The sequence below is a fragment of the Pleurodeles waltl genome, chromosome 7, assembly GCF_031143425.1.
Source record: "Pleurodeles waltl isolate 20211129_DDA chromosome 7, aPleWal1.hap1.20221129, whole genome shotgun sequence".
Taxonomy (NCBI): Eukaryota; Metazoa; Chordata; class Amphibia; order Caudata; family Salamandridae; genus Pleurodeles; species Pleurodeles waltl.
In genome coordinates, this window is record NC_090446.1 from 88640296 (window position 1) to 88666635 (window position 26340).

The 26340-nt window shown below is 40.7% G+C and overlaps 2 protein-coding genes across 2 annotated transcripts in view; one reads left to right on the forward strand and one right to left on the reverse strand.

Moving 5' to 3' along the window:
* LOC138303741 (von Willebrand factor A domain-containing protein 1-like) overlaps positions 1-23961 on the forward strand; it is a 147487-nt gene extending 123526 nt beyond the window's left edge. The window contains exon 7 of the mRNA XM_069243116.1: positions 23402-23961. Coding sequence (XP_069099217.1) covers positions 23402-23412 — 11 coding nt within the window. The 3' untranslated portion in view covers positions 23413-23961. The remainder of the gene's footprint in view (positions 1-23401) is intronic.
* The window catches only part of LOC138303742 (vesicle-associated membrane protein 1-like), a 60754-nt gene continuing 46297 nt past the window's right edge, over positions 11884-26340 (reverse strand). Inside the window, exons 2-5 of the mRNA XM_069243117.1 lie at positions 26086-26209; positions 25757-25915; positions 14332-14383; positions 11884-12500 (exon numbers count right to left, since the gene is read on the reverse strand). Of these exons, the coding sequence (XP_069099218.1) occupies positions 12484-12500; positions 14332-14383; positions 25757-25915; positions 26086-26209 (352 nt within the window). The 3' untranslated portion in view covers positions 11884-12483. The remainder of the gene's footprint in view (positions 12501-14331; positions 14384-25756; positions 25916-26085; positions 26210-26340) is intronic.

The following is a 26340-nucleotide window of genomic DNA, read 5'->3' on the forward strand; positions in this document are numbered from 1 at the left end:
AGACCGCCATGTTGGCAGTCATACAGACCGTCGTATTACGAGTTACACAGCCAAGCCCAACAAAAGTAAGCCAAAATCCCTACTCCGCCAGGAACCCAGAGGATGGGAAAAGGTCTGATCACTGGTACCGCCATGCTGCCAACCATCCACCAAATTTATTACAACTTGAAAATCGCCATGGTGGTATTGCCATGGCAGTCTTCCAATGATGGCGAGAACCACGGCAGTCGCCGCTCCCAACTGTAATACAATACACCACATTGGATAGATTTGAAAACAACACAGCTGACACACATACACACACACAACACACCCATCAACCACACTTTAAAACACATCCCATCACATGCCACAATCCTTTCCCTCCACAACGCAGAACACAACAACAGTAGAGCAAACAATGGGATAGGCACCACTCCATCTCACATAAGGTACACATCCCACATCCGCACAGCACCCCCAAACACATATTTACCCAGTAACACACACTACACTGCACTATGCTATGTGTGTGTGTGGATTGCAGTGCAGTTTGATGGTGGTGTAGTGTGTGTGCTATGGCAGATTAATGTAAATGTGTGTTGAATGTGTGGGCAGTCCCTGACCAGTATTGAGAGTGAGTGTGTGGAATGTTTTTGTTTATGTGCATTAGTCGTGTTGTTGTTGGTGTATGTGTGTATGTTGTGTGGCCTTCGGTGTCCCTGATCGAGAGTTGTGTAGCTGTGCATATATGTGTGTTATTGGCATGCACTGTGTGTGTGTGTGTGCTGGCTGAAGTGTGTGGGTTGTGAATGTGTGGGTGTCTGGTTACAGTCTGTGAGTGTGTGTGTCATGAATGATAGGTTTGGGTGCTGTCCTTGACATCGATGCCAGAGGATGTGTTTGCTAGTGATACGAACATGATCAAGATGAAAAAAAGTACAATGACAGCTAGGTGTCAGTACTTACGGTTGTTGTCATCCACGTCGGCGTTAATTTCGTCATCTTTCTGCGAGCATGACGTTGAGGAATGGCTCCATGGCGGCTCTGGACGTGTATTGCCATGTGCAGGTGAGTGACTCCCTTTATACTGCTCGTTTCCGCCTTACGATGCATGGTGGTTGGACTGCGGGCGTCGCAGTGGCAGTGTGCAACCTCGTAATGGGTTCGGTGGAACCATGGTTTCCGTCAGCCTGTTTATGCCTCCAAGAGACTGCAGCGGTCTGTGCTGCATGGCGGAGGCGGCGAACCGCTGGCGGTCTCCTTTTTCCTATGCCGCCAGTCTCATAAAATGGCGGTCCACTCCGCCAGACTGTTGGCGGTCAGACCTCTGACATGGCAGTCACAGGACCGCCAAACTCGTAATCAGGCCCTAGGTCCTGCTTTACAGCGTTTAGAACACTACAGAAAATATTACACTTAATACCATCTATCTCGAGAAGAATTGTGGTACAATTGCTTACTTTGCCACACTTTGACTATTGGAATTCCCTGTATGTGGGCGCACCCAAAGCAGCTTTTATAAGGCTTCAAGTGCCACAAAATGCTGCGGCTAGGACCATTTTTAAACTTCCCAGAAGGTGATCAGCCAAAAGTGCCCAGGATGCTCTGCATTGGCTCCCTGTAGAGAAGAGAGTAAAATTCAAGTCACCATGCCTGACTCATAAGACAACTAATGGGAGAGGTAATCTCTTGATCAGGTCGCTGTTGATACCCTACACCCCAAACAGGACTCTAAGGTGCTCCAATATAGGTCTTTTAAAGGTTCCAAACATAAAGAAGACCAGATACGGGGGGCAAAATCATTTTTCTACTTGTCATCCAAGTTGTGGAACCCCTTGCCTAAAGATTTGAAAACCGAACCTGACAAAATTAAATTTGGAAAGATGCTTAAAACTTGGCTCTATACTAACTAATCTCCATTATTTCAACTGGAAGGTGGATGGAAAACGCTTTATCTTTTCTGCACTGGGATGCCTCTGGGTACCTACGCGCTTTACAAATCTGACTAACATAACATAACATAAACAACACTCTTCCACACGTTCCTGCACGTTTAAGCTGCATATCACCATAATGTGGAAAACCTCACAGTTTACAATGTGTGAAATAACATTAGGCAATGTAATATACCACTAGGAATACAACCAAACCCTACAAAGCCAGAAATCCATAGGGAAATACAGAGAGAGTTAGCTCAGTTTGGGAACCCTTGGTAGATGTGATCCAGATCTGGGAAAACATCTGTGAAAATCTGCAGGACGTTTTTAAAATGTGTGCAGGACAAATAAGAACGTCTGCACCAAATGTGAAAAGTCGTTTTAAAGTTTCTTATATCATTGCCAAAAATAACCTCAAAAGCACCTCAAACCACATAAAATATATTATTTTTAAACATTTCTAGATTTTTAGAAAATAAATATGAAGGCTTCTTCTCCCTCGCACACTTTGTTCCTAAAGTACAGTTTCTGGGTTGTGACGTTGAGATCTGTATCTCTCTCACATATCTGTCACACACACCTCTTCCATCAGAGTTTCTGTATTGTAATGTCTGGTTGGTGTGTGACCTTACAATCATTTCAAAAATATTGATTGACACATATATTTTACTAAAAGTATTGTGATGTCAAAAATATTGTGGACTAGTATACTGCAGGTAAGTAAACTATTTTTCAGGTACTTTCTATCAAAACTCCCTATAGTATCATATATTAACTTTTTGTGTTATGTTATAAGTTCATTGTTATTTTAATGATACATTGGTGGCATTTTTTGGCATATTTGTTTTTGATTTGCTGACATATTTAAAGATTTTTAATTTGAATGTATTCATCTAATAGCAGGCTGTTGTGTTTGGAAGGGAATAGTGTGGCAGTTTTTTTTAAACATTTATAATTATTTTTTTTAAGTTTCTTTTTTAATTTGTTAATTCGAATATTAATTTTGTAACTATTTTTATTTTTACATTATTTAATAGCCAAGTGTAAAGAAGATGGTAAGTATTGTACTTGCTAATTGGATACTTACATTATTGATTTTGTAAATTAATTTGTAAATTAATTATATTATATATATATATATATATATATGTATATATATATATATATATATATATTGCACAGCTGGATCCAAACATCAAGGATGCCACGGACACCACCAGAATGCAAATATGTGGATTATTCACCCAAAATAATCCATACCAACACGTTTCGGCCATAGCCTTGATCACGGTAGTTCACCAAAGGAACTGACATGCTATTTACATACAATAGTAATAAAAACCAACAATGGATAAAAGCGTACAAGTGCTTTCAGCATTGAAGGCAGCTGCCATAGTTGCATAGTAAACCCGTCAGGAAATTGAAACATATCAGCAAACAGATGCAGCGATAAACTTAGCCTAAAATAGACTGAAATCACAAATCGATATTAACAAAAAAAGAAGTGTATGTACGAAGTCACACTTTCCATATTATTCACAAACTTTCATACTGAGATACCATACATGCCCCGTAAAAAATAAATCTTTTAATGCTAGTCATACACAGTTATGAATAGACTGGCATACAATGTGCACCGCCGTTGACAACATTGTGAGTGTCAAGTGAGAATACCCCAAGTGGGATCCGTGCCCACACTTAAATCGGTTCAGTATGCAATCCCTTTCTGTAGTATTCACAGCAAACCCTGTGAATTATGGGTGATGTAGGATCAAGCTCTATTACTATATTAATGAAGAACACTAAAGCAATGGCAACCACTGAACGATGGAGTGTAACTTAAGGAGAAATACTGTAATGTATACACGTGCAACAAATGCTTGTTTATAACAATTACACGCCGCTGTGGTACGACCAACACTAAGATGATATGTAGATTCAATAGTAATTCACAGGACACAGGCCCAAAGCACCAAGTGGTAATACCTGCTCAGCCAAGTAAGTGCAAATTGTACCATAAATGTATTCATGCACACTATAAGTCATGCGCCTGTCATACAAGAAGATATATCAGACTACGTCCGAACAATGAATTGTCATGCAAGGACTATATCGTTGCAGTGAATCTTGCCCAAGTGGGCAGGTGTCCTTAATGTTAACGGCAACAGGGTGTAGTGCTATACAGTGTGCAGCTGTCTGCCAAAACGTATAGTGCAAAAGCCTCCCTGTGTGGAAAAAATAAATAAAAAATACTTATTAAAACATAGATAGTACTGATTCAAAACTGAGAAGACTTATATGTCAAATATACAACACCATTCAATGCCGAATATAAGTGAACTGACATTTCCTTGCTAGAATTAAGCCCTATTGGTGCTAAAGTTTCAAAGTCCAATATGGAACATGATTCCAGTACACAAAGCTTGTGTTCCCTGACATCCCCTCTCATACTTGGGATGATAGCATCAATCACAACAAATTTCAGCAGATTGTCATTGCCAAAGTGTGATTCATGAAAGTGTCTGGCCAAGGGATATTATTAGTTGTTGTATCTAATGGCACGCTTGTATTCAAGCATCCATTTTTTTGGCCCGGTTAATGGTACTGCCTATGCAAATTTTGTTACATGGACAGATAAGACAGTACACACAGTAGGTACTGTTGCAGTTGTGGTTACCTCTGATAAAATGTATTCTGTTATTAATGGGTAGATTTAAGCTCTTCCAACTAGCACTGTTGGTGCATGCTTTTCACAGCATACAGCAGTAAAACCCATTGATGTTATCTTCTCTCCTACTAAGGCTGGTATCCATAACCATGTTGTGGCTAAGTCTGTCTTCCTGGACCCTAGTCTAGTATGTAACAAGTCAGTCCTATAGGCTCCTTCCACCTTCCGGATTGCCTGATTGATAACTTTGTTGCTATATCCCCTTTCTTGGAATCTGTCACACATGGTCAGTTTGGCATGCTCAAAATCCTCTACTGTACTGCAATTACGCTTAGCACATAAGAGCACCCCATAGGGCATGCTTTGTACCAAGCTAGTAGGGTGAGCCCTCCTAGAGTTCAACAAACTGGTGCTAGCACTGGGTTTGCAGTACAGTCTAGTGTGTAGCTGTCTTACCTTAACTTCCACAACTAAATCCAAAAATGCAATGCTCAACTTTCAAATCTGTGGTGTAAGTTGGATGTTGTGAGGGTTATTGTTGAGAGTATTGACAAACTCAGATGCGGAGTCAGCATCACCCCACCAGATGACAAATATGTCATCTATATTCTGGATCCACATTTCTACATGTTCATCATATTCCTCCACCTACATGGACACCTGTTCCTCCCACTGGCCAATGAATAAATGTGCATAGTTGGGGGCAAAACTAGTGCCCATAGCAGTGGCAGTGCCCTGCAGTTGTTTCTACATCTGGTTGCTGAATATAAAGAGGTTGTTGGTGAAGCAATAAAAAATCATATCAACCAACATCTCTGTGTTGACTTGTTAATTAGATGGAACATGCTCTGAGAAAATGTCTTACAGCCTGTATGCCCACCTCATGTTTAGTACCAGTGTAAAGACTACCCACATCCACGGTTAGTAGTATGTATTCCTCCTCCCAAAGAATGCTTTCAGTGAGTGTAAAGAAGTGTGTGGTGTCTTTAATGTAAGCAGACAGGACAATAACAAATAGTCTCAGAAAATAAGCAATGTATTTAGACATGTTTTGTAACAGAGACCTAATGGTGGAATGTTGAAATTTGTTGTGATTGATGCTATCACCCCATATATAATAGGGGGTGACAAGGAACACAAGCTTCGTGTACTGGAATCATGTTGAATTTTGGACTTTGAAACTTTAGCACCAATAGAGCTTAATTCTAGAGAAGAAATGTCAGTTCACTTATTTAAGGCATTGGATGGTGTTGTATATATGCCATATAAGTCTTTTAAGTTTTGAATCAGTACTATGTATGTTTTAATAAGTATATGTTTCGTTTTTCTCACACATGGAGATTTTTGCAGTATATGGTTTGGAAGACAGCTGAACACTGCATAGCACTGTACCCTGTCGCCGTTAACATTATAGACCCCTGCAAACTTTGACAAGATTCACGGAAATGATATAGTCCTTGCATGACAATTCATTGTTCTAATGTAGTCTCATATATCTTCATGTATGACCGGTGCATGAGTTATGCTGTGCATTAATAAATATATGGTACAACTTGCACTTATTTGGCTGAGCAGGTAACCAGCCATTACCACTTGATGCTTATGGCCTGTGATTTGAGCCTATTTTAGGCTACGTTTATTGCAGCATAAGTTTGCTCATATGCTTCAATTTCATAATGGGTTCTCTATGCAAATATGGTGGCTGCCTCCAATGCTGTAAGCATTTGTACACTTTTGTCCAGTGTTTTTATTACTATTGTATGTCATTAGCATGTCAGTTCCTGTGGTGAGCTACTGTGATCAAGGCTACAGCCGAAAAGCGTTGGTATGGATTATTTTGGGTGAATAAAGCATGTATTTGCATTCTGGTGGTGTCTGTGGCGTCCTTGATGCGAGCTATGGAACTATTTGTGTTTCCGGGACCCGACACAGACCACTACGACCTGTGCCCTGATACTCTGGATCTGTACAATTTATATATATATATATATTCTTCAAGACAATAATGGTCTAAAGGTTGCTGGGTGGTGCACTCCACTGCCGGTGCCAGTGATGGAGAGGACCAGTCTCGAAGAATACAATTCAGCAAAAGTATTCACTGCACTCCATGAAGTTTCAATAGTGCCTATTTATTGATGCCAGTATAACAACCACCAACACGTTTCAACTCCACAAGGAGTCTTGTTCACAGTGAGTGAGTCCCTTTTCCCTTTTGCTATTTATACCCCATAGTGCTTCTTTATTTACAATGCATTCTGGAAAGTGTAGTTTTCAAATTGAAAAACATTTATATATTTTTTTCTAATCTTAAATACATTTACTAAAATACATAAACTAAAAATAATATAATATAAAGGTGCATGTAACCATAATAAATTGATGCCAATAAAGAATATATATAAAGCCTTCCTCATAATATAACATAATGCTTATTTGCAAGTTCTCTCCTCTAATATGTCATTTCATTCAGTTTCTAATTAATAGCATGATATGATACTTTTTTGTGTATGCCACTGATCTTTTGGTATATTATGTTGCACAAGCGAGCTATATATAGGTAACACGAATTTCATTATAACAATTCTACAATTTCTCATATAAATGTTCAAATATAGTATCACTCTGGAGTGCAAGCTCTTCTAACTGAGACATATCATTATATTATTAGTGACCTAGAGAGATATCATAACATATCTATTATGTATTACATTTCTTTCTCTCTCACAGTCCTAAGTGGACAGATATCTATTTTTTCTAATGTGATACCTGTCATTGTTTGACTAGGATGTCATATCTCGTGGTGTTTTGTCAGTGGCTAGTCCATATAGATGCCATTGTTGTCACCTGTTTGGACCATTTGGCAGAATCACAAATGTACATGTAATTCTTCGTCCATGTTCAATCCATAAGGCATCTTAGTGCGTAGCTGAATGATGATTTTACTCTCCATTTGTCTAAGTTTTCGAATTCTATCTCCTCCTCTCTCATTTCTTTTCATTTGTGCTATTCCTATGAATTGTAATGATCTCCAATCATTAGTGTGTGAATTTGCAAAGTGTTTGGCCATTGTGTAGCTCATATCTTTATTGGTAATGGCTCTAGTGTGTTCTAAGATCCTTTTCTTTAATGGACAGATCGTACTGCCAATATATCTCAGGCCACACTCACATTCCAGCATGTAGACTACATATTGGCTATCACAGGTGATTTTTTGTAATATGTTTGTGGTCTTGCCATTGTAATCAGTGTAAGTTTTGGTGTTTCTTGCAATTTGACACACTTTGCATTTATTACATTTATGAAAGCCTATTGTCTCATTCTTCAGCCAGTTTCTTGTAGTTGGTGCTTCATAGTGACTTCTTACCAATATGTCTTGTAATGAGCGTGATTTCCTATAGGATATTTGTGGAATTCCTCCTATTCTTTTTGCCAGATCTCTATCACTTCTCAGTATCTTCCAGTGTTTTCTGAATATGGATTCTATTGCTTTGCTTTCTTTGCTGACAGTGAGAATTAGGCGGGGGCAAGTTTCCTCCTTGATTTTTGTCTTTTTGCATCCTTATTCAATAGAGTTTCCTGTCGAGACATCTTCTTAGCCCTCTTTTCACTAAGATCAATATTGGTTCTTAGATATCCATGGCGCAGGAAACGTTTACGTACCATATTGAATTGATTTTCCATTTCTTTATCATTTGAACAGTTCCTTCTCATTCTTAGGAATTCGCCAAATGGGATGCTCTTTATCAAGGCTTTCGGGTGGAAGCTACTCCCATGTAGGACACTGTTGGTGGAGGTCGCTTTCCTGAATACAGTTGTATTAATTTGATTATTGTCTATATACACTTTTATATCCAAAAAATCTATTTGTTTTTCATTGATGTTATAAGTGAAACTCAGACCATAATGATTTTCATTCAGGATTTTGAAGTACCTCGCAAACTCCTCCTTGGTGCCATTCCAAATCAAAAATAGATCATCTATATAGCGTAGCCATAATACTACCTTGTCCAGATGTTCTGAATATCCATCCTGCCATGCTATTTCTCTCTCCCACCATCCCAAAGTTAGATTTGCATAACTTGGAGAGAGGGAGATTCCCATGGCCGTGCCACGCACTTGCTTGTAAATGTTTTTGTTAAATAGGAAGATATTGTTGGTTAGGCATAACTCCACCATCTCCACTAACATTTCTGAGTGGCTTTTCTCTTCAATTTTTCTTTGTCTTAGGAAGAATTTCAATGCATTTAATCCAACTTCATGTCTAATCGATGTATATAATGACACTGCATCCACTGTTACCAATTTGTATCCCGATTGCCAATGAATATTGTCTATTATTCGTAAAAAGTCACCTGTGTCTTTGATATATGAGCTAAGAGAGGAGACTAATGGGGCAATATAGTGATCAACATATTTAGATATATTTTCAAATAGCGATTCCTCCTTGTGGAGTTGAAACGCGTTGGTGATTGTTATACTGGCATCAATAAATAGGCACTATTGAAACTTCATGGAGTGCAGTGAATACTTTTGCTGAATTTTATATATATATATATATATATATATTATATATATATATATATATATAAAGTTTGTATTTGGTAAATATTTTTTTTCTTTCTATTTATAATATTGATTGTTAATGTTGATGATGTAATTTTATTTTGTAATCATGTATATTTTTCATATATTTGGTAAAATATATTTCACAATATTTTTTATGTAGATTTACAAGTGGGAATAGTACATCTGAGCCTTTCAAAGTCTAACGCTTTCCCTACGTTTGCTTACTTTGGAGTGGGAATAGTAAATCTTGGCCCTGCCAAAGTTCTCTTAAGATTTATTTTTTGGGTCTGTAGATATTTGCACTGCATCTCACTCTCTCTGGCTCATCCACATTAAGGAGGCAACAATCCTTCTCCCCAAAGCATCCTGGGAAGGGACACACACCTCCTCCTTCCTTGATTATAATATGCCCCTAAATGTTCTACACCTACTCAGGGGTGGATGTTCAGTTACCAGGGACACAAGAACTATGTCATGCAAGCAGATGTGGGATCAGCCCATCCTAAATCCCACTCAGGTTCACATACCTGTTGGCTAAGTCTTAAAGTCTTGCCTGGGAGATATGGGTATATGGCAACAGGTGTGGATCCATGTCTGTGAGCAGAGAAATGATGTTTACCTTTCTGGAAAACCAAAGTCCCCACCCAGTGTCCTGTATCCCCCACAATATGTTGGTAGTACTTAGTAGTGACTCGCTGCATTGTCACCTTGTTAATTGCTACATGAAGAAATGACAGGTATCTGGCACTCCCCTTCGAGCCATGGTGACACATGGATGGAGGTTAATGATACTGAAAGCCACGATTAATCTGCCTGGTAGTGGCTTGATGAGGTCTAGTGTCTGGTCGTCCATGCCTTACATCTCCTCGTCTCCGGTCCTTGGGCAAAGGACCACACATCACAGGATTCTTACTGCAAGGGTTAACAACATATTGCAGACATAATAATACCTCTGGTTAAAGCACCATTGTGAAAGCTGAATTTGTTACTAAAATATTTGCATTGATTAATAGCTAATAATTTACTTGAATTCGGCTAACATAGAGAAAATAGTGTGTCTTTGAAAATGTGCCCAATTGAGTGTCTACCCTAACGTGTACGACATTAATAAAGATTAACATTTATATTTTAAATTATGTGCACATGTAGAATAAAATGTATTAGTGGATCATACTAATATATTAATGCTATGTATTTGATTGAATATTAGGTATTGAATAATTAAGAAATTTTGGGCCTAGTCGACAGAGCCTCATGTTAAGCTTCATGGCCTAAATAAATGTTCGTAAATGTTTTTTGTGAAAGCAGAGAATTAACACTTGTTCATTGTTCATGCAGAGCTGACCAAATAGATTTGTAAACTTGCAATGTGAAACAAGTTGATGTCTTAAACTTTCTTATGTGAGAATATGACAACCATAAGCTGTAATACTGTGTCCTAACCAAAGACACATTTGTATTTATTGTGCATGAGACCCTGATGTTCCTAGGCTTTAACAAAGACTTCACTGACTGGAGCTATGATTGCAACTAAAAAGTTACTTGACGAAACTGATGATGGGAACAGGAGAAGAGGTGCCAATCATCGATGTGTGAAAGACTGTCTAGTTATATCATAGATTTAAAAATAAATATTTATTGATTCTAATGTGAACACACGATATTCTAACCAATGGCAACGGTAGAAAATACTTTATGGATTTTTAGTTCAACACCGACTGCGTTGGAGAAGTAAGTTACTCTTGTTCGAGCCCTGTGCGAGAAGCACAGAAGTTCCTGGTGTTCTCTTCCTTACTTTAGCCTAGCATAATTGCTATTGATGCTGTTTCTTAGCTTGATGTCCTTTCTAAGTTGGTTCAATTAACTTAGAGCCCAACCGTGGCTGAACCAATGCCTTTTACTGTCCTTTGCTGACCTGACGGATGAATAAATCACAGTTTGCTGATCCTTTCAGGAGAGATATATGAAATGCTAATGTTTCTGTTATAGATTTTTGTTCTTTCTTTTAGGTACCAACGGCTATTTTGGTAGAGCTCTAGTTAGATGTTTTCCAAATTAAGTTTGACTACAATTTACTTTTGCATGTAGCCCAAACATGCCATTCAAATTGGAGGGTTAGTTAGTTAGCCTTATGTTAACAAATGTTAACAAAGAATCTATTTTGTTCACCTGTGGAGTCTAGATGTATGCCATCTCTACTGTTCAGTTATTGTTGCTATTAATCTGTACGGTAACTCTTGAATGATTAATGATTAATGCTCTGGTTTAATTGAGATTCTTCCACCGCTTTGGTCAGCCTGTGTTGTTTGTTTATGTCTATCATCTGGTCTTGAGATTAATATACGTGATATTAGCATTGTTACTATAGGGAAATAAACTCTCTAACTTTACTAAAAGGTGTGGTTATTCATGGCCACATGGGTCATGGTGCGTGATGATTACTGACTCAAAGTTTCTGATTTGTTGAACATGATATATTGTTTGCTGGTTAGAGTATGAGTAAAGATTGTGTACATGGTGGAATCACTCTAAGTGTAGTCAAAAGGTCCATCGAACCTCTAACGCATCCCCTTATAAATAAATTACCAGAGACCAAATAAGGCCAGACACGCTCACACCAGCATGCTTGAGTTTGTGTATTACATTGCATCAATGTTATCGCAGCAATATTTCTGCAAATCTGAAGCTTTGCAACATCTGTGTGAACATCAATTAATGGAGAGTAGCCAATTTGTAGGAAGGATATATTTATTAATTGCATCCTGCATAAGGGATTTATAGATTCAGCGCCTGGAATGACGCATTTCTTGGGACATTCACTTTGCTTGTCTGGAAGCACTGGCGTGTTATATGGACTATGTACATGGGCGGAGTCGCCGACGCGCGGTCAGTCAGGTTACATATACATCAGACAACAGTACTTGTGTGGGCGGATTCCCGTAGTTTCGTCATGGAGGCACTGCACTGAAGATGGCGACTTTCTCTGTATTGCTTGTCCCCATCGTTGCACTCAAAGAACTCTGCCATTTTGGTGTTCCCCGCACCGGTTGTAGCCAGATAGGGTTTTGCTTGTGCCAAATATTTACACATTGAATGACTGCCGAGTTGCACATGCGCATACACTATTGGGCTGCCTAGGCACTCCCATGAAATAGAGGGGTCGAGGGATTAACACAGAGAAACAATGACAATGTATTCTATGAGAAGGTGCGGCAGGTTAACAGCGACACGAGGATACAAGAAGGAAGGTGTGTATTGCTGGACGGGAAGTGACGTCAGACAAAAGAGGGTAGGACATTGTATCAACAGAAGAAGTGCTCCGGAAGGGACTCAAGTGAAAAAGTATACTGCAGGTTGTAGGTGGAAGACAAAAAACAGAGAGAAGAATCATGAGTAATCTCTACAGAAATTGACAAATAGTGCATAGCTTGTTTATATAATTAATTGGCCGTTCCAAAGAGCGCCCTTCCTGCAATGGAAGAGGCATCTAGCTATTTCAGTCACCCTCGCCCTGGGCCTCTGTCTCTCAGTTGCAAGGAGAGGGAGCCTCTCATGTCCTACTGTGGAGGAGGCTGTCTCACCCTTCTCATTCTAGACAACCCCTTTTCTCATGCACGAGGTGGCTGTCTCTTCCCCTCTCGGGCCAAAGCTTCCGCTGCCCCCCATATGCTGGAGTGGATGGCCTCATCGCTCTCATCCTAGAGATCTGTCTTTGCCATGGCACTGGTGGCCGGCTCTATCCCCTTCACCCCACAGCTTCCCCAGCCCCACACTAGAGGGGAGTGCCTCTATCCCTCTAGTCGCAGAGACCCACCGACCCATCCGAGCTGGGTGGCCTCCATCACTCTCACACAGGGTTGCCACCTTAGTTTACTGACAATACTTGATGTACCAGTTTAACCATAAATTGACACTGCGCCATGTTTAATCTGCCACTGTAGTTGACACAGACATGTGTACTCATTCGCCTCCCATTTCTAGCCATACTCAGAGACACAGACGAGTAGAGCTGCTGGTATTTAAGTTGCAAAGCAGTTTGAGTAATTTAATGAAGATAATATGATGAACTGGGACAGCAGGGGCCTTTCAAAGTATGTAAAAGCTTAGGCAGCTCAGGATAACTAGAGATGGGGTCTGGGGGAAAGCTGCCACCTTTGAACCTATGCTCGTGGGTTCCATTCCATCACTGGCACTTAAAATCTTTAAAATAATGGCAAATCTCCTGTAACTCGAAGATATATTCCCTCCTTTGAATCTCCTGACACCCCTATAAACGTTCCATGACTCCGCAATCTTAATACATACATATTGCATTCAGGAAAGTCCAGTGACTGCTATGTCATCCCCAAGTAGAGAATATAAGGCATTAAAAATTCTGGCACATCTATTGCCGGTATTACATCGTTACCGGCATCTGCCTAAAACCTTTAAATACAGAGGGGTGAAATAGCGGCCTGGGTCCAAACCTACTCTCACAGCAGAGGGTCCTCTGTCCAATGCCAGTGGGGACAGTCTCTGTCACTTGTGACAGATTTCCCTCTGTCTCGTAATACTGGGGGAGGTCTTGGTCTCTATTACCCCAGAACTCCCTCTGTTCCCTTGGTCTCTACACCTCTTACCCCAAAAGCTTCCTCTGTCTCATACAAGAAGGGATTTGTGTGAGGAGGGTGGCAACCTCTATCATTTTTCTCACCCCAGAGGTCCCTCTGGCTTTCACTCATGGTGACTGTCTGCATGAGTTTCACTACCTCCATCTGTCCCACATTAGGGGGATGACCATCTCTGCTGACCCACATTTCCCTCCATCCCACATTGACTATCATGCTCACCTAAGATCCTCTCTCCCTTGCTCAAATTACCTGGCGCTCTCATCCTCCAGCTCCCTATGGCTCAAATCAAAGATGGCGGTATGTATTGTCTCACCAAAGAGCTCCTTCACTCTGTCCCATATTGGGTGGGGGCTATCTCTGTCACCACAGACTCTCCTCCATCACACATTCATTATCACAGTCACACCAGATCTCTCTCTCAGACCCACAATAGGACAACCAAAGTCAACCCGGGGGCGGGGGGAGGGGTTATTTCTTTCACCCAGAGCTCCCTTTGCCCCACAGTGAGAGTGGCTGTATGTTTGTGTCTTACCTCCTCCCTCCCCGTACAAGGAAGACCAATACTCACCTATTATCACCACCACCACAAGGGCACAAATTGCTCCCATTATAATCATCATCTGTGGGGAAAGCAAAATGTTTAGAGCCATTCATTATCACAGACATTGAGGTGAGAAAAGGACTGCCTAGTTCCTACACGCTGTCGCACTGCAGACAAATAACCATCAGAATTAAAATGGCTACATCAAATCCATTTCCATGTTGGACCAAATGCATGTAAAGGTTGAAATATTATACATGTTGAGTCCCTAGTGAAGGAAATGTGCCCTTTCTGCAGGATCACCCCCAATTTCTCGCCTTTTGTGGAACCTATATTTCTGCTGGCTGTAGAGCTATGTGCACTTTACCCCTGCTAACCAGTGTTAAAATACCTGTGCTCCGTCCTTCAACGTGGTGAAATTATCTTACCCCTAACTGGCAGATGTAACTTACCTATAAGTCCCTAGTATTTACTGCAAAGTGTACCCAGAGCCCTTAAGTTAAATGTCAATAGTGGACTGTAGCATTGATTGTGCCACATACTTTCTTCCTTTTAAATATTTATGAGTCACTCTTATGTAAGTCTAATCCCTCGTAACGCACCCCGTAAGGTGGATGCATGGTATTTAAAAGTAGGACATGCAAGAATTTAATGTTGAACATGTCCTTACAGTGAAAAAGCCCATAAAGCTGTTTGAAATCTAGCAATGTTGCCTTTTACGCAGGAAAAAGCTGGACTACATTAAGTAATGGTAATTTTGGTTGGGAAGCAGCTGAGAACATACATAAACAACATTTCAAAATTATTAAAATCCAAACCTGACAGAATATGCAGGGTCGAGCTGTGATCATCCTATTTGACATTACACTGTCAAATCCTGCTTCAATGTCAAATCCTGCATGGCAGGTCTGCTGTGCTTTTACATAGAGCACTTGGGGCACACTGGAAGAGGCATACCTTGTCACAGGCAAATGTTAGCTGATACCTGGGCAGGGTGCTTCCTTTGTCTCCTGGAGCTAGGCAGGCACCAATCACAGTGGGCATCTTTTTGACATTTAAGAGTCAAATCCTGCTGGAGTGTCACATCCTCCTTGACAAGTCTGGTGGTGTTTTACATATAACAGGTGGGCACACTTCAAGGGGCAGAAACAGGATACCATTGCAGTTCTTGTGTATCCACTGTCTGGTTGCTGGATATCTCTGCTTTATCCTACCAGACTTCTGTCTCTGGGTTTATTTAGATTACGGTTACCACCCACTACTGGATTTTATTATTGGGTGTGGAAGGATACTAGGTTTGCCACAGTACACTCCCCGCCAACACCCCCAGCCCTCAGAGCCTTAGTTTAGTGTGGCTGACTTAAGTCTTACTCCCTCTTGAAAATGACCAAAGTGGGAAGGTTGGCCGCATGAACTATTATGGTTAGGGTATGCACAGGGGTCAATACCACCCACTAGCCCATTCCAGGCATACATATGGCATTCTCCAGATATGTCTCCAAGCACCCACGTCAGAACACTTCTGGATCTGAGGAAGATCAGAGGAGGACTGAACCTGCTGTCCATGACCTGAGAAGAGCCCTGGGGAATTGGACATGCTCTTTTGTTGTGTCCAGGACAAAGACATTGACTGTAAGGGTCAGTCGACTGACCTCCCGTTCAAGCTACCGGCATACAAAAGCTATAGAAGGCATTTCCTGCAACTGCCTAGCTGACCGGTTGCAACTGGACTTGAATTGTACCCTAGTGTTGGCCTCTGCTTGACACCCTGGTCAAAACCTGGTCAGGAACAGGAGGTGCATGGCGGCTCCTAACCCTTGACAAGTATGTGACTACAGGGTGGACCCCTCATCTTGTCCAGGGCACACAACAAATGCAATATCAGGGTAGCAATTACAAACAAGTAGGTTTAATTCATGCATTCCTTATACGGATGCATGGGATGAGTGAACATTAGGCAGGGACATTAATTGAATACAGCCCTGACGAAAGCTGAAGACAAGTACTGGGAGAGAGTAAGGTGGAAACATGTTGGATAGATATGGGTGGATGGGTGAAACATAATTCATCCTACATCCACGATTAAAAATCATTTTAATCATATCCAGGGTACCATTAAAAGTGATACCTGATAGGTATAATCTGAGATATTTTTAACACTAATATTTCCAGCACAATTTATTTGAATTTCCAATTAATGGTTGAGTCCATCAGGGTGGTATTCAACTAACCTGGTGTGGAGAATCCACCAATGATGAAGCATGTCATGATAAATAGTTGGTGAGGTGACCTATCCAAATCTTTCTGTATGCCTTTAGATGAAGTCGGTAACCAAATTCATATCTCCAATTCTGCTTATTGGTTTTTGTCATTTTTGCACTGTTTTTTTCTATTACATTGTACCCTATTTTTGTAATTCTGTTTGAGATTTTTATTTTTTTACATTTCAACTTTATTACTATTTTGGTACTACCGAAATAACTTACACATTCTCAAAGTTAAGCCTGTTTGCTCTGTGCCATACCTAACAGGGGTTGAGCTCAAGTTTGTGAGTAGTTACCCACACAAATATTAATCCAGTTTCATACACCAGGCAATACTGATTCAGGTATGAGTGGAAAAAATAATAATTTCATTTGCAACATTTTATAAAGTTGAGATGATTTGCCCTTTGTAAAGGTTGCAAATTTCTTTGAGCTTTGCAGAAGTTAGCCTGTTGGTGAAATTTCTTTCAAATAAAATTCTTGTGGAACATTTATTCAGCCAAAACCTTTTTTTGCCATTGTCTTCTCTGACACAAAGTGGGAGTATGCTAAGGTGAATTTCTGGCAAAATCTACTTTTTCCAGGGTGATTTCCCCCAATTTACAATTAATTTACAGTCCTTGCAAAGTTTGAGGAAGAAAAATCTGCATTTTAGCACATCCATAGACAGAAGAAAAATCTTTAGTAGGCCATGGGATGGAGGACATCTTTCACGGGGTAGTATATTAGAATATTCAGTAAACAAATATGGCCATACAAAAATATCATAGATAAATATCGACTTATACAATATCATGAAGGTAAGTATATGTAGGCAAGTAAAGATTTAAATTTCTTAACCCCGCCTTTACTCACCTTGAAGAGATATATACATAGATATATAATTAAGGTGCATATATATGGTGAAAGAGTGGTAAGTCAATGCATATCTTTATATGCTTACTTTTGCAATATTGTGGATGTTACTATCCTGGATGCACACTTTTATTGGCACATACACAAGTAGCTGCTATGTTGGAATACTCCTCGAGGCCTTAAGAGAAGGGTCTGACTTGCTTGATCAAGAAACATTCGCTGTCTGCATTTAGACCATTTAGCTTAGTCGAGGGCCACCTCATCATTGGCAACAAGATTGATCCTAACCTCCCCTAGAACTTTCCATAGGAGAAGGTTATCATGCATTGACACCTCCTACTGGAATCCAGATAACTGTGAAGGTACTAGTGATTTATGCATATGGTCTGATCTGTGCATGGCAAGCATATTAGGCTACTGCCTATGGTGGCAGGATTGTTGGGGCAGTATTTGTGTATAGAGGTGATAAAATATGAGTTTGTCCACATGTCAGCATCTTTAACCTCAGTGCTATCTTAGACAGACCCTCTACATGAACCACTCTCTCACTTTCTATTTCATGTTGGCCATGGAGCACAAGAGAAGTGAATGTATGCCTGTGGGTGTGTATTCAGGCAAGTTGTGTGCACAATGCCATAGCAGTATGTTCACACTGCTCAAACATTTGATGTGCTTCCACCAACCTATTCAGATCTGCCTTCCCACCCCAAGATATCTGCCACTGGAACATGGAGCACAGAGACTTTCTTTGGGAGACCTCTGTCTCTTAAGTATAATCTCACCCAAGATGTATGGTGAACAGCACCAAACGCCCTAGGATGGTGTAATGGGTCACTAAGGGAATCCAGTTATAACCAAGACACGTTTCCAGGAGGAAAGGTGTGTACTGGATCCATGAACGTCATCATGTTGTGGCTTAAGTTATCCTTGTGATCCCTAGTTTGGAAATGTCAGTACTACAAGAGAGTAGTAGGAAAGGAGAAAGGTCCAATGTGCAAACCTCAAACTGCTTTTCTGTCGCATGACGCGAGCAGTAATTAAACCACATAAACTGTGTCTCAATCACTTGCCCCCAGCTGCTAGCCATAGAGGTGAGAAACCACCGTCCCACTCCAACAACAGTAATTGATTCAGAGGCAGACACCAGAACCTTTGGTCCCACACATACACTGTATACCTCGACAAGTGTAACCGGAACATATCTATCTCCTCCTGTTGAAAACAAACACTTAACCACCTCATTCAACAAAGTAATACATTAACTAGCTGTGTAGAGATCTGGGTCTTACCTGTGAAAACTTCAAGTTATTTTGGCTTTTTGACCTCTGGTTTTTGAACCTCTGCTGAACAGTACATATAGGGGGCCAAGATTAAGGGCCTGATTTGAAGTTTGGTAGATGGGTTACTCTGCCACAAACGTCACGGATTAACCATCCGCAGTATTACAATTTTATAGGATATAATGGAATCGTAATACGTCAGACGGGATATCCGTCACATTTGTGACAGAGTAACCCCTTCTGCCAAATAAGGCCCTAAGTCACATTTCCTTTTAGCAGGAATTCACAAACAGGAGATGACTGCTCACCAGGATCCTTGCTTAAGCGCAGTCTCCCAAACACTGTAGGGTACTTGCTGCTTTTGTTTCCATTACCAACTTGTTTGTGGCATGTGAGGATACGTGGAATCATACAGAATAGTTAGCTTGATTCGACCTAGCCATAAGTATGCTCTAGTGGCCAGGTTTGTCTGTGACCAAGAGGACCATAAGAAAGAGGCAAACCTTAAAACCAGCTCCCAGGACAACTGCTGGACCGACGCCATCTTTGCCTTGCTGAAGCTCCAGGAAGTCCCAGAGGCCCCTAGTGGGCATAGTGCGGTAGATAAGACGCTATTAAAGACACTTGATCTCATCAGTTTGTCATAGTGAAGGGTACAAAGCATGATACAGAGATGGGTTACACGTTACTTTCACACAGGCAGTTGTGCATCTACCTTTGTGTATAAAGAAACAATTTCTCCTCAAAGTGTGAATTTACTCTTCAGTCCACACTATCTCAGGCAGGTATTCTTACTTTTCTAATGACTTTATTTCTTGTTGCAACAACTTTTTGTCCACCTCTACTTTTTCAGGGCTATGATCTGTAGGTCGATTAAAGGTCAATCCCTGCATAGGGAAGTTCTTGAAATGAAGAGTTGGAGATGTCAGTCTTGGCAAAACCAAACTATGATGCCAATCGACAAGGTGAAGATGTAGTGGAATCTACACAAACAGTGGCTGTTGAGACTGTAATCACAACTTGAGTGCAGGATCACCTGTGAGTAGAGCTGAAGATAGAGTCGAGAATGGGACTTCATACTTAAAGAGTGGGGTCTCCTTGCTTTGGAAAGCGGCTATATCCGGGGAGGGACATCACAACTTACAGGCGTAAAAATGTTATCAAAGATGCACCTATCAAGCGCAACAAACCAGATGCCAGGTCTTGTAATGGAAACTATCCTTTTAAAACACCTGTTTGACCTCTACTCAGAAGTGATGTATGGGTCAAGTTACAACTACGCCTCTGTAGCTACTATTTGTGCAGAACCTTCTTAGCCTATTATGCATCTTCTCCCATCCTTGCTCTTATAATCATTTGATGTTGCCCATCTGTAAGCTCCAGCAGTGTATTTCAAGCACTGACTTATAGACTTCTGAGTAAAAAAAACTTCCATACCATTGGTTATTAATCGATTTAAGGATAATCCTAAGTCCTGAAAGAGGCCAGGTGGAAAAAACAACACGGATAGGTTGTTGTTGCAAGAACCAAAGAAACAAGAAAAGAAATAATAACTATTCGGGAAAATTTGCTGTTTTCAGGAAAATCACACTTTACTCTGAAATTGTTTATGTATTCACAAGTTTAGGCGCGTGACTCGCTGTGTTAAAGAAACTTGCATATGGCCCAATTTATTGGTTCATGAAAACACATAGGACCTGATTTATACTTTTTTAGCGCAGCACTTGTGTAATTTTTTTAAGCAAAAGTGGCGCAAACTTACAAAATTCAATTATATTTTGGAAGTTTGTGCCACTTTTGTGTCAAAAAAATGATGCAAATGCACGCTAAAAAAGTATAAATCAGGCCCTTAGTGGGAGCAGAATATGTGTAGCTCTTGCAACAAGACAAATTACTAAACTCATATGATGCAGAGCTGCCATACGGGTGGGCGGGTGGAGTGACCACTCTTTGGCTGGCAATGCAAATACACTTCCTTGCACAGAGAGCCTCAGTTATGCCCTATTTAACATCAAGAAATATTTGAAGGCGATGCTGGTGGTCATTTGCAAGCCCAGGTGTGACTGTGGCGAGGCCTTGGCAAAATGTTTTTTTATTTCTCAGAACACAGTAGTGAAGCAGCTGCAGTTTTGGGAATTTTACTTCTGCATTGCAGGAAACAGAGGAAAGAAGGTGCCATGGAACACAATAAATTGTGCCCATTTTAGTGTTTAGTCTTGTGATCGCATGTTTCACTCACACTAGCTCGGACAGTCATATAGTACAAATTCCTAACACATGTGCGACCATAAGGTTCTGGACTCAATTTTGGAAGCTGAACAGATTAAGGGTCCTTCTTCTGAATGATGGATGTGGCAAATGAGTATACAAGCAGATGGAGCTCACGGGCCAAGCACAGGCCACCTTTTGAGTGACCACTGGGAAAACTGCATGCAGGATCACGCCCTTTGGCCTGATGAATGCCCACTTCCCCGTGCCTAGTGAACCGGGTTGCACATGAGCTTGCACCTCTGCTTTTGTATATATGAACTCAATAGTCTTCGGCGGTTACAATGGGCCCCAATGTACTGTTCAGGGTTAGCACCAAAATGTTGGCACTAACCCTGAAAAGTACATCAATAGTGTCAAAAATTCTGAAGCTGTTGCCCCCTATCCTGCGCCATTGTGTGTCATATTTTAAATACTGCGCACACATGGTGGCAGTAGTGGGCTGCTAAGGGGCGCAAGGAAAGTGGCACTGCACCGGGTACAGTGACACTTTTCTTAAATCTGCCCGAAAGTGTTTCTACTTAAGCGAATCAGGGAGGTAGCGCCGTGAAGGCTGAGAGTTACCAGTTAACCAGATGTGAGGTTTCCTTCCTTATTCGAGTGGTGGGTTGCAACACCCTAAAGTGAAGGATGAAGTCACTTCAGCTGATGCCCAGATGTTGACTATAACTTTAGCATCTCAAGCCACTAAAGAAGATTCATCGGCAATATTTAGCTCATTTACAACCCCTTTGACAGGGTTGTAGAGACAAAAAGATGCCTAGGAAAGTAGGAAAGAAGAATCCTCTATGCTATAGGAGCTTTTGGTCACAGAACAAACCTGTGTGCCGCAATCCTGTCCTTGACATTTCAGATTTGGGGGATGGCTTTTTCACCCAGACTGATACTTCTTATGTGTGAAGGGGCATTTCACAAGGCTGATGATGGGAGACAGTCCTATGTAGTATTTGTTACGCAAGATGGTGGTCTGTGTCAGAAAGAGACTAATTGATGGTGGTCTGAGACTCAAACAAGCTGCCACCTGTCTCAAAGGGACAGTCTTCAAGGAGAAACTCTAATCACAACCCACTGAACTGGATTAAGATCATGGAAACCAGAAATGGGAAATTCCTCCAGTGGGACAGTGTGTGCATGAATGCCATTGCTGGTATGTCTAGGGTGGCAAATTTGGAGACTTGTTAGCGGCCAAGCTAATATCAGTCTGACTTCTTCCTCATTCCCTCTGTACTGATGGAGGTGCCATGGCTGAACTGCAGAGGATAAAATGTCTTTATTTTTGTTCTACATTCTCTGTCATACTTTTCAGCTTGAAGAGCTCTCCTCTTTAAATTACGTTCTTTTTGGGGAGTATGAACTCTCTAAAATGATATTGATATGATGACGATTAAAGGCAAGTGCTAACCCTTGGTAGCCTAATGGCAGGCCAAGGCACTGCTTAATTTGTAAATAAAAATGTGCCGGTGCTCAAAGCTCTCCTCTTAAACACGCGGCTGCTGCAATTAAATGTGGGAACATGAATACTGAGGCGGAGTAAACTTGGAGCCATCTCGGGCCTCTACAATCTATATAATGCCACTCTCTGCCCCTTCAGCTCACTCTTGCAGCTTTCTGCTTTCTCCCTTTGTGACGCTTTTTCGTTTTTCACTTCCTCCGTCTTTCCCATATGTGTCTTTTGCGCGCAGCAAATGCTTGAGGCAGAAGAATAAGCCCCGGCCCTCAAAAATAAGAGCCGGTGCTCAGCACCGGAAACAACAAGCACAAATTAAGCACTGGGCCAAGACCAGAAGAGTAAATAGGTTACCCCCAGATGGGATGAGATAGACAATCGTGGCCTGTTTTAAGCTTTTCATATGACAGAGTAGCATATGATATGATTTGTTACATGTGAAACTTAAGTCCAGGTAACTCCTTTTAATAGCCATAAGCTAGCTAATTGATTGACTTTTCCTTGCAATGAATTGCATGTCTAAGAATGACAGGAAAGTTGAGAACCTAGCTGTGCAAAATGTATTTGTGAAAATCACCATATGTGACCCCGACCCCGATTTGGACTTGACGGGTATAACTTCAGCTTGCCCAGTCACTTTCACCCCCATGGGGTGACTGCCTTCCATCTTGGATTACCAAATTGTCATTTTGGGTCTGAGACTCCTTGGTCCTCGCAGAGGGCACAAAATGAACGTTTGATGAGAATTCAAAGCCTATACTTGCCTACATATTCACCACATTAAAATAGTCCTTGCATATTTGTGATGTTTTTTTCTGCTTCTCTTCATAACTCTATGGAAAGTGATTTAATGAAAAACAAAAGTTTGCATGTATGTTATTTTGAAATTATTGTGTTTTTTACATTTCCAGTTCTCGATTTGGTGGTCCTATGCCCTTGGCTATAGTTGTTGATTAATAATTGTTGTCTACTTTGGTTTACAGAATCCCCATGAGATGATGGGTACTCAATGACCTCAAGAAATCCACGTGGGTTTGTCGTTCAAGTTCTTTTTGTCACAACTGTATATTTGCTTCTTTAAATTCTATGCAACCATTTGGACCTTTCTGAGACCTTGTGGCTCCAACCTTTAGAGTAGTTATTTTTTATATTTCCATCTGTATTTATCGATCATCTATGTCTTAATTACTGTCTAGCGTTTATTTTTATTGATTTTAATCTCCATGAAAATGCTATTCTTCCATTTGTAATTTTTTCACATTTATTTACAGAGTGGCACTGCAGCTTGGGGATTACCGGGTTAGATACAAGGGCCAAAGCATTTGCATGTTTTTACATTTTCCTTCTCTCTTACAAAATACAGAAAATAAAAAATGTGAGATTCGTCTATATTCACCTGTTTTTAACCTTAAATAGTGAAATCTGTGAGTTTTATTTGTAAAGCCCTATATGCCTTCAAGTTTGGCGAAGCACTGACCCCAAACTGACTCCGTCCTACCCATTATCAGACATTTTAGTCTGCGTTACACAATTCAGTTATTTTTTATGTTAACCCTCTATTTCCTATTATCAGTAACCAAGCAGTAGCCAGGCACATCATGGTTCACTTCATTCCATGGTCCCCAAGAGCATTGTTGCTCCCCCACACCCACCTAAAAAGATAAGGCAGTCCCCAGGACTATTCCCCTGCCCTGGGGATTCTAGGGTGGTGCCTTCAACCTTCAATTGATTGTTTACCAAAGGAAAACACTTGATGGAATTCATGAGAAAGTGATTTTTATGGGCTTCGAGGGGTCATTATGAGAAAAAATATGGGTGCAACCAATAAAGAATAAATTTGGTGGAACCAGTAATTAGCAAATTTGTGGGGGGAACTCAAAATGAACAGACGTTTTTCTGTGGGCTGATCCACATTGAGTGGAATTGTTGAAGTGTTATTGCGTTGGAGCCATAATGAGCAGAATTGCATAATGGTACTCATTGAGTAGAATTATAGATATGTCCAGAAGCCAAAGTTGTTGGAGAAGTGAACGCTAAATTTTGCAGTCAATAGTATGATGGGAATTATCTTTATCAAATGTGTATTATGTTATGGTCAAAGAACTCAGGGAAATTGGACCCTAAAATGCACACTGAATAAGGAGTTGACCTTTAAATATAGGCAAACAATGAAAAGTTGTATGTTCTTGGAGGCTTGATAAAATTGAACAAATATATTTGTAAAAGTTCACTATTTGGTCTCTTTTTACCCAAATAATTTGTGAGGAAAAAAACACTGTCCCTTCTCTGAATTGCCTCTTAAACAATTTAGCCGGGAATTCTGGGATAAGGGGTTCGAGAAAATGTAAAATTGATAGCGTACATATTTTATCATCGTTTAATGGTATCCTCATAACTGAGGTCAAAGTTCAACGTCTGTGTTAAGTTTACTTTTTCTTTTCTTTGTAACTTTTAATTCCCTTAGCGACTGCTTACAAAACTGAAAAAAAACAATGCATTTCTAAGCAAATTTGGTATGCCAAATTTCTTGAATGAGAAGGAAGAAACAATGTAACGTTAAGGTCGAAAAAGCATCCTTTTGTACAAATGTGGAAAAGTGTTTAGATTATTTTAAAGAAAGATACTGAAAGCAAATCCTTTAGTGTGCATGTTCGAAGTATGCACTAAATTAATGATCTCAGAGATCCCTATGTGAAACTGTCCATTAAGTTGAATTCTTCGACGTCGTCCAAAATGTATGCAATCTTTTAAAAATATACAATGTGCTATATGTATGATTCAAGGTCAAAGTTGACATGGACCAAAATTTATGAATTTATTATGTAATTTTAGCATGCGTGCATCAGGGGTATTGAAAGTTGCAAATAACAAGTGGGCAACATGGTGCGACTTCTATGAGTTTAGCTAGAATTAAAGGCTTTGTACAGTATACTTTGAGTCTTCTGAAGGCTAATTAAGTGCCACATTTCCAATGTTATGTTTTTTCTGCATGTGTCTCTATCTCTCTGTTTCTGTCTAAGTCTGGTTAGGTGTCTGTTTTTCTGCATATGCTTATCCATGTGCAAATCTCCCTGTTATCTAACTGTGCATACTACATGTTGCTGTAGAATGGGCAGCTGTTTATCTCTTAATAGCTGTTGGGCTATTACAAAATGGTGTCCTGTATTCCTGATTGCCATTAGCAAAGAACTCTACATATTGGAGTGAGGTAGGGTATAGCGGGAGAGTTGGCGTACTCTGTAGACATGGTCCTAGCATCGCCGTGCAAGTTACGGGTACATGGGGGTTGAGTTTGGGCTCATAGGAAAGTGCAGTGGCATGAGGTGCTTGTTCCTCACCTTGCAGTTTTTCCACCAGTATTTGCTTTTTAGTTTGGCAGCGCTGCTCTCAAATTGCGAGGCCCCGTCCCTCAGAGCGTCAGCCCGGTCATCCAGCTCCGAGAGCTTTGCATCTCTCTCCAGGACTTTCTCCAGGTTTACTTGAAGGATGCCCTTCACCTAGAGGGGGGGAAAAGTCAGTAAAGTTGAGAAATAATGGAAGATCAATAGAGGGCATTGGGGGGGGGGGGACAATAATGTGATAATATCCAAGGGTGCCCATCGTGAACATGTCATTGACTGGAGACCAATTATGGGGTCCCACTGTAACTTTCTTGTGGGACACTTACCTCTTCTACCTGTGCCTGTGTTTGCTGCAGTCGCCTGTTACTGGACAGGTTGGGAGGGCCAGGTGGGGGACCTGAAGGAGCTTCGGGACCTCCAGGTGCTGGGGCGGCAGCAGGTGGATCAGACCTAGGGAGACACAATATAGTCAGAAATAAACAAGTAGCAGCGTGAACATGCAATGTGGCCAGTAGGTCATTCTCTCTAAGGATCACCTGGATACTGCCTGGGTATTGATGTTGTGAAAGAGATCACACCTC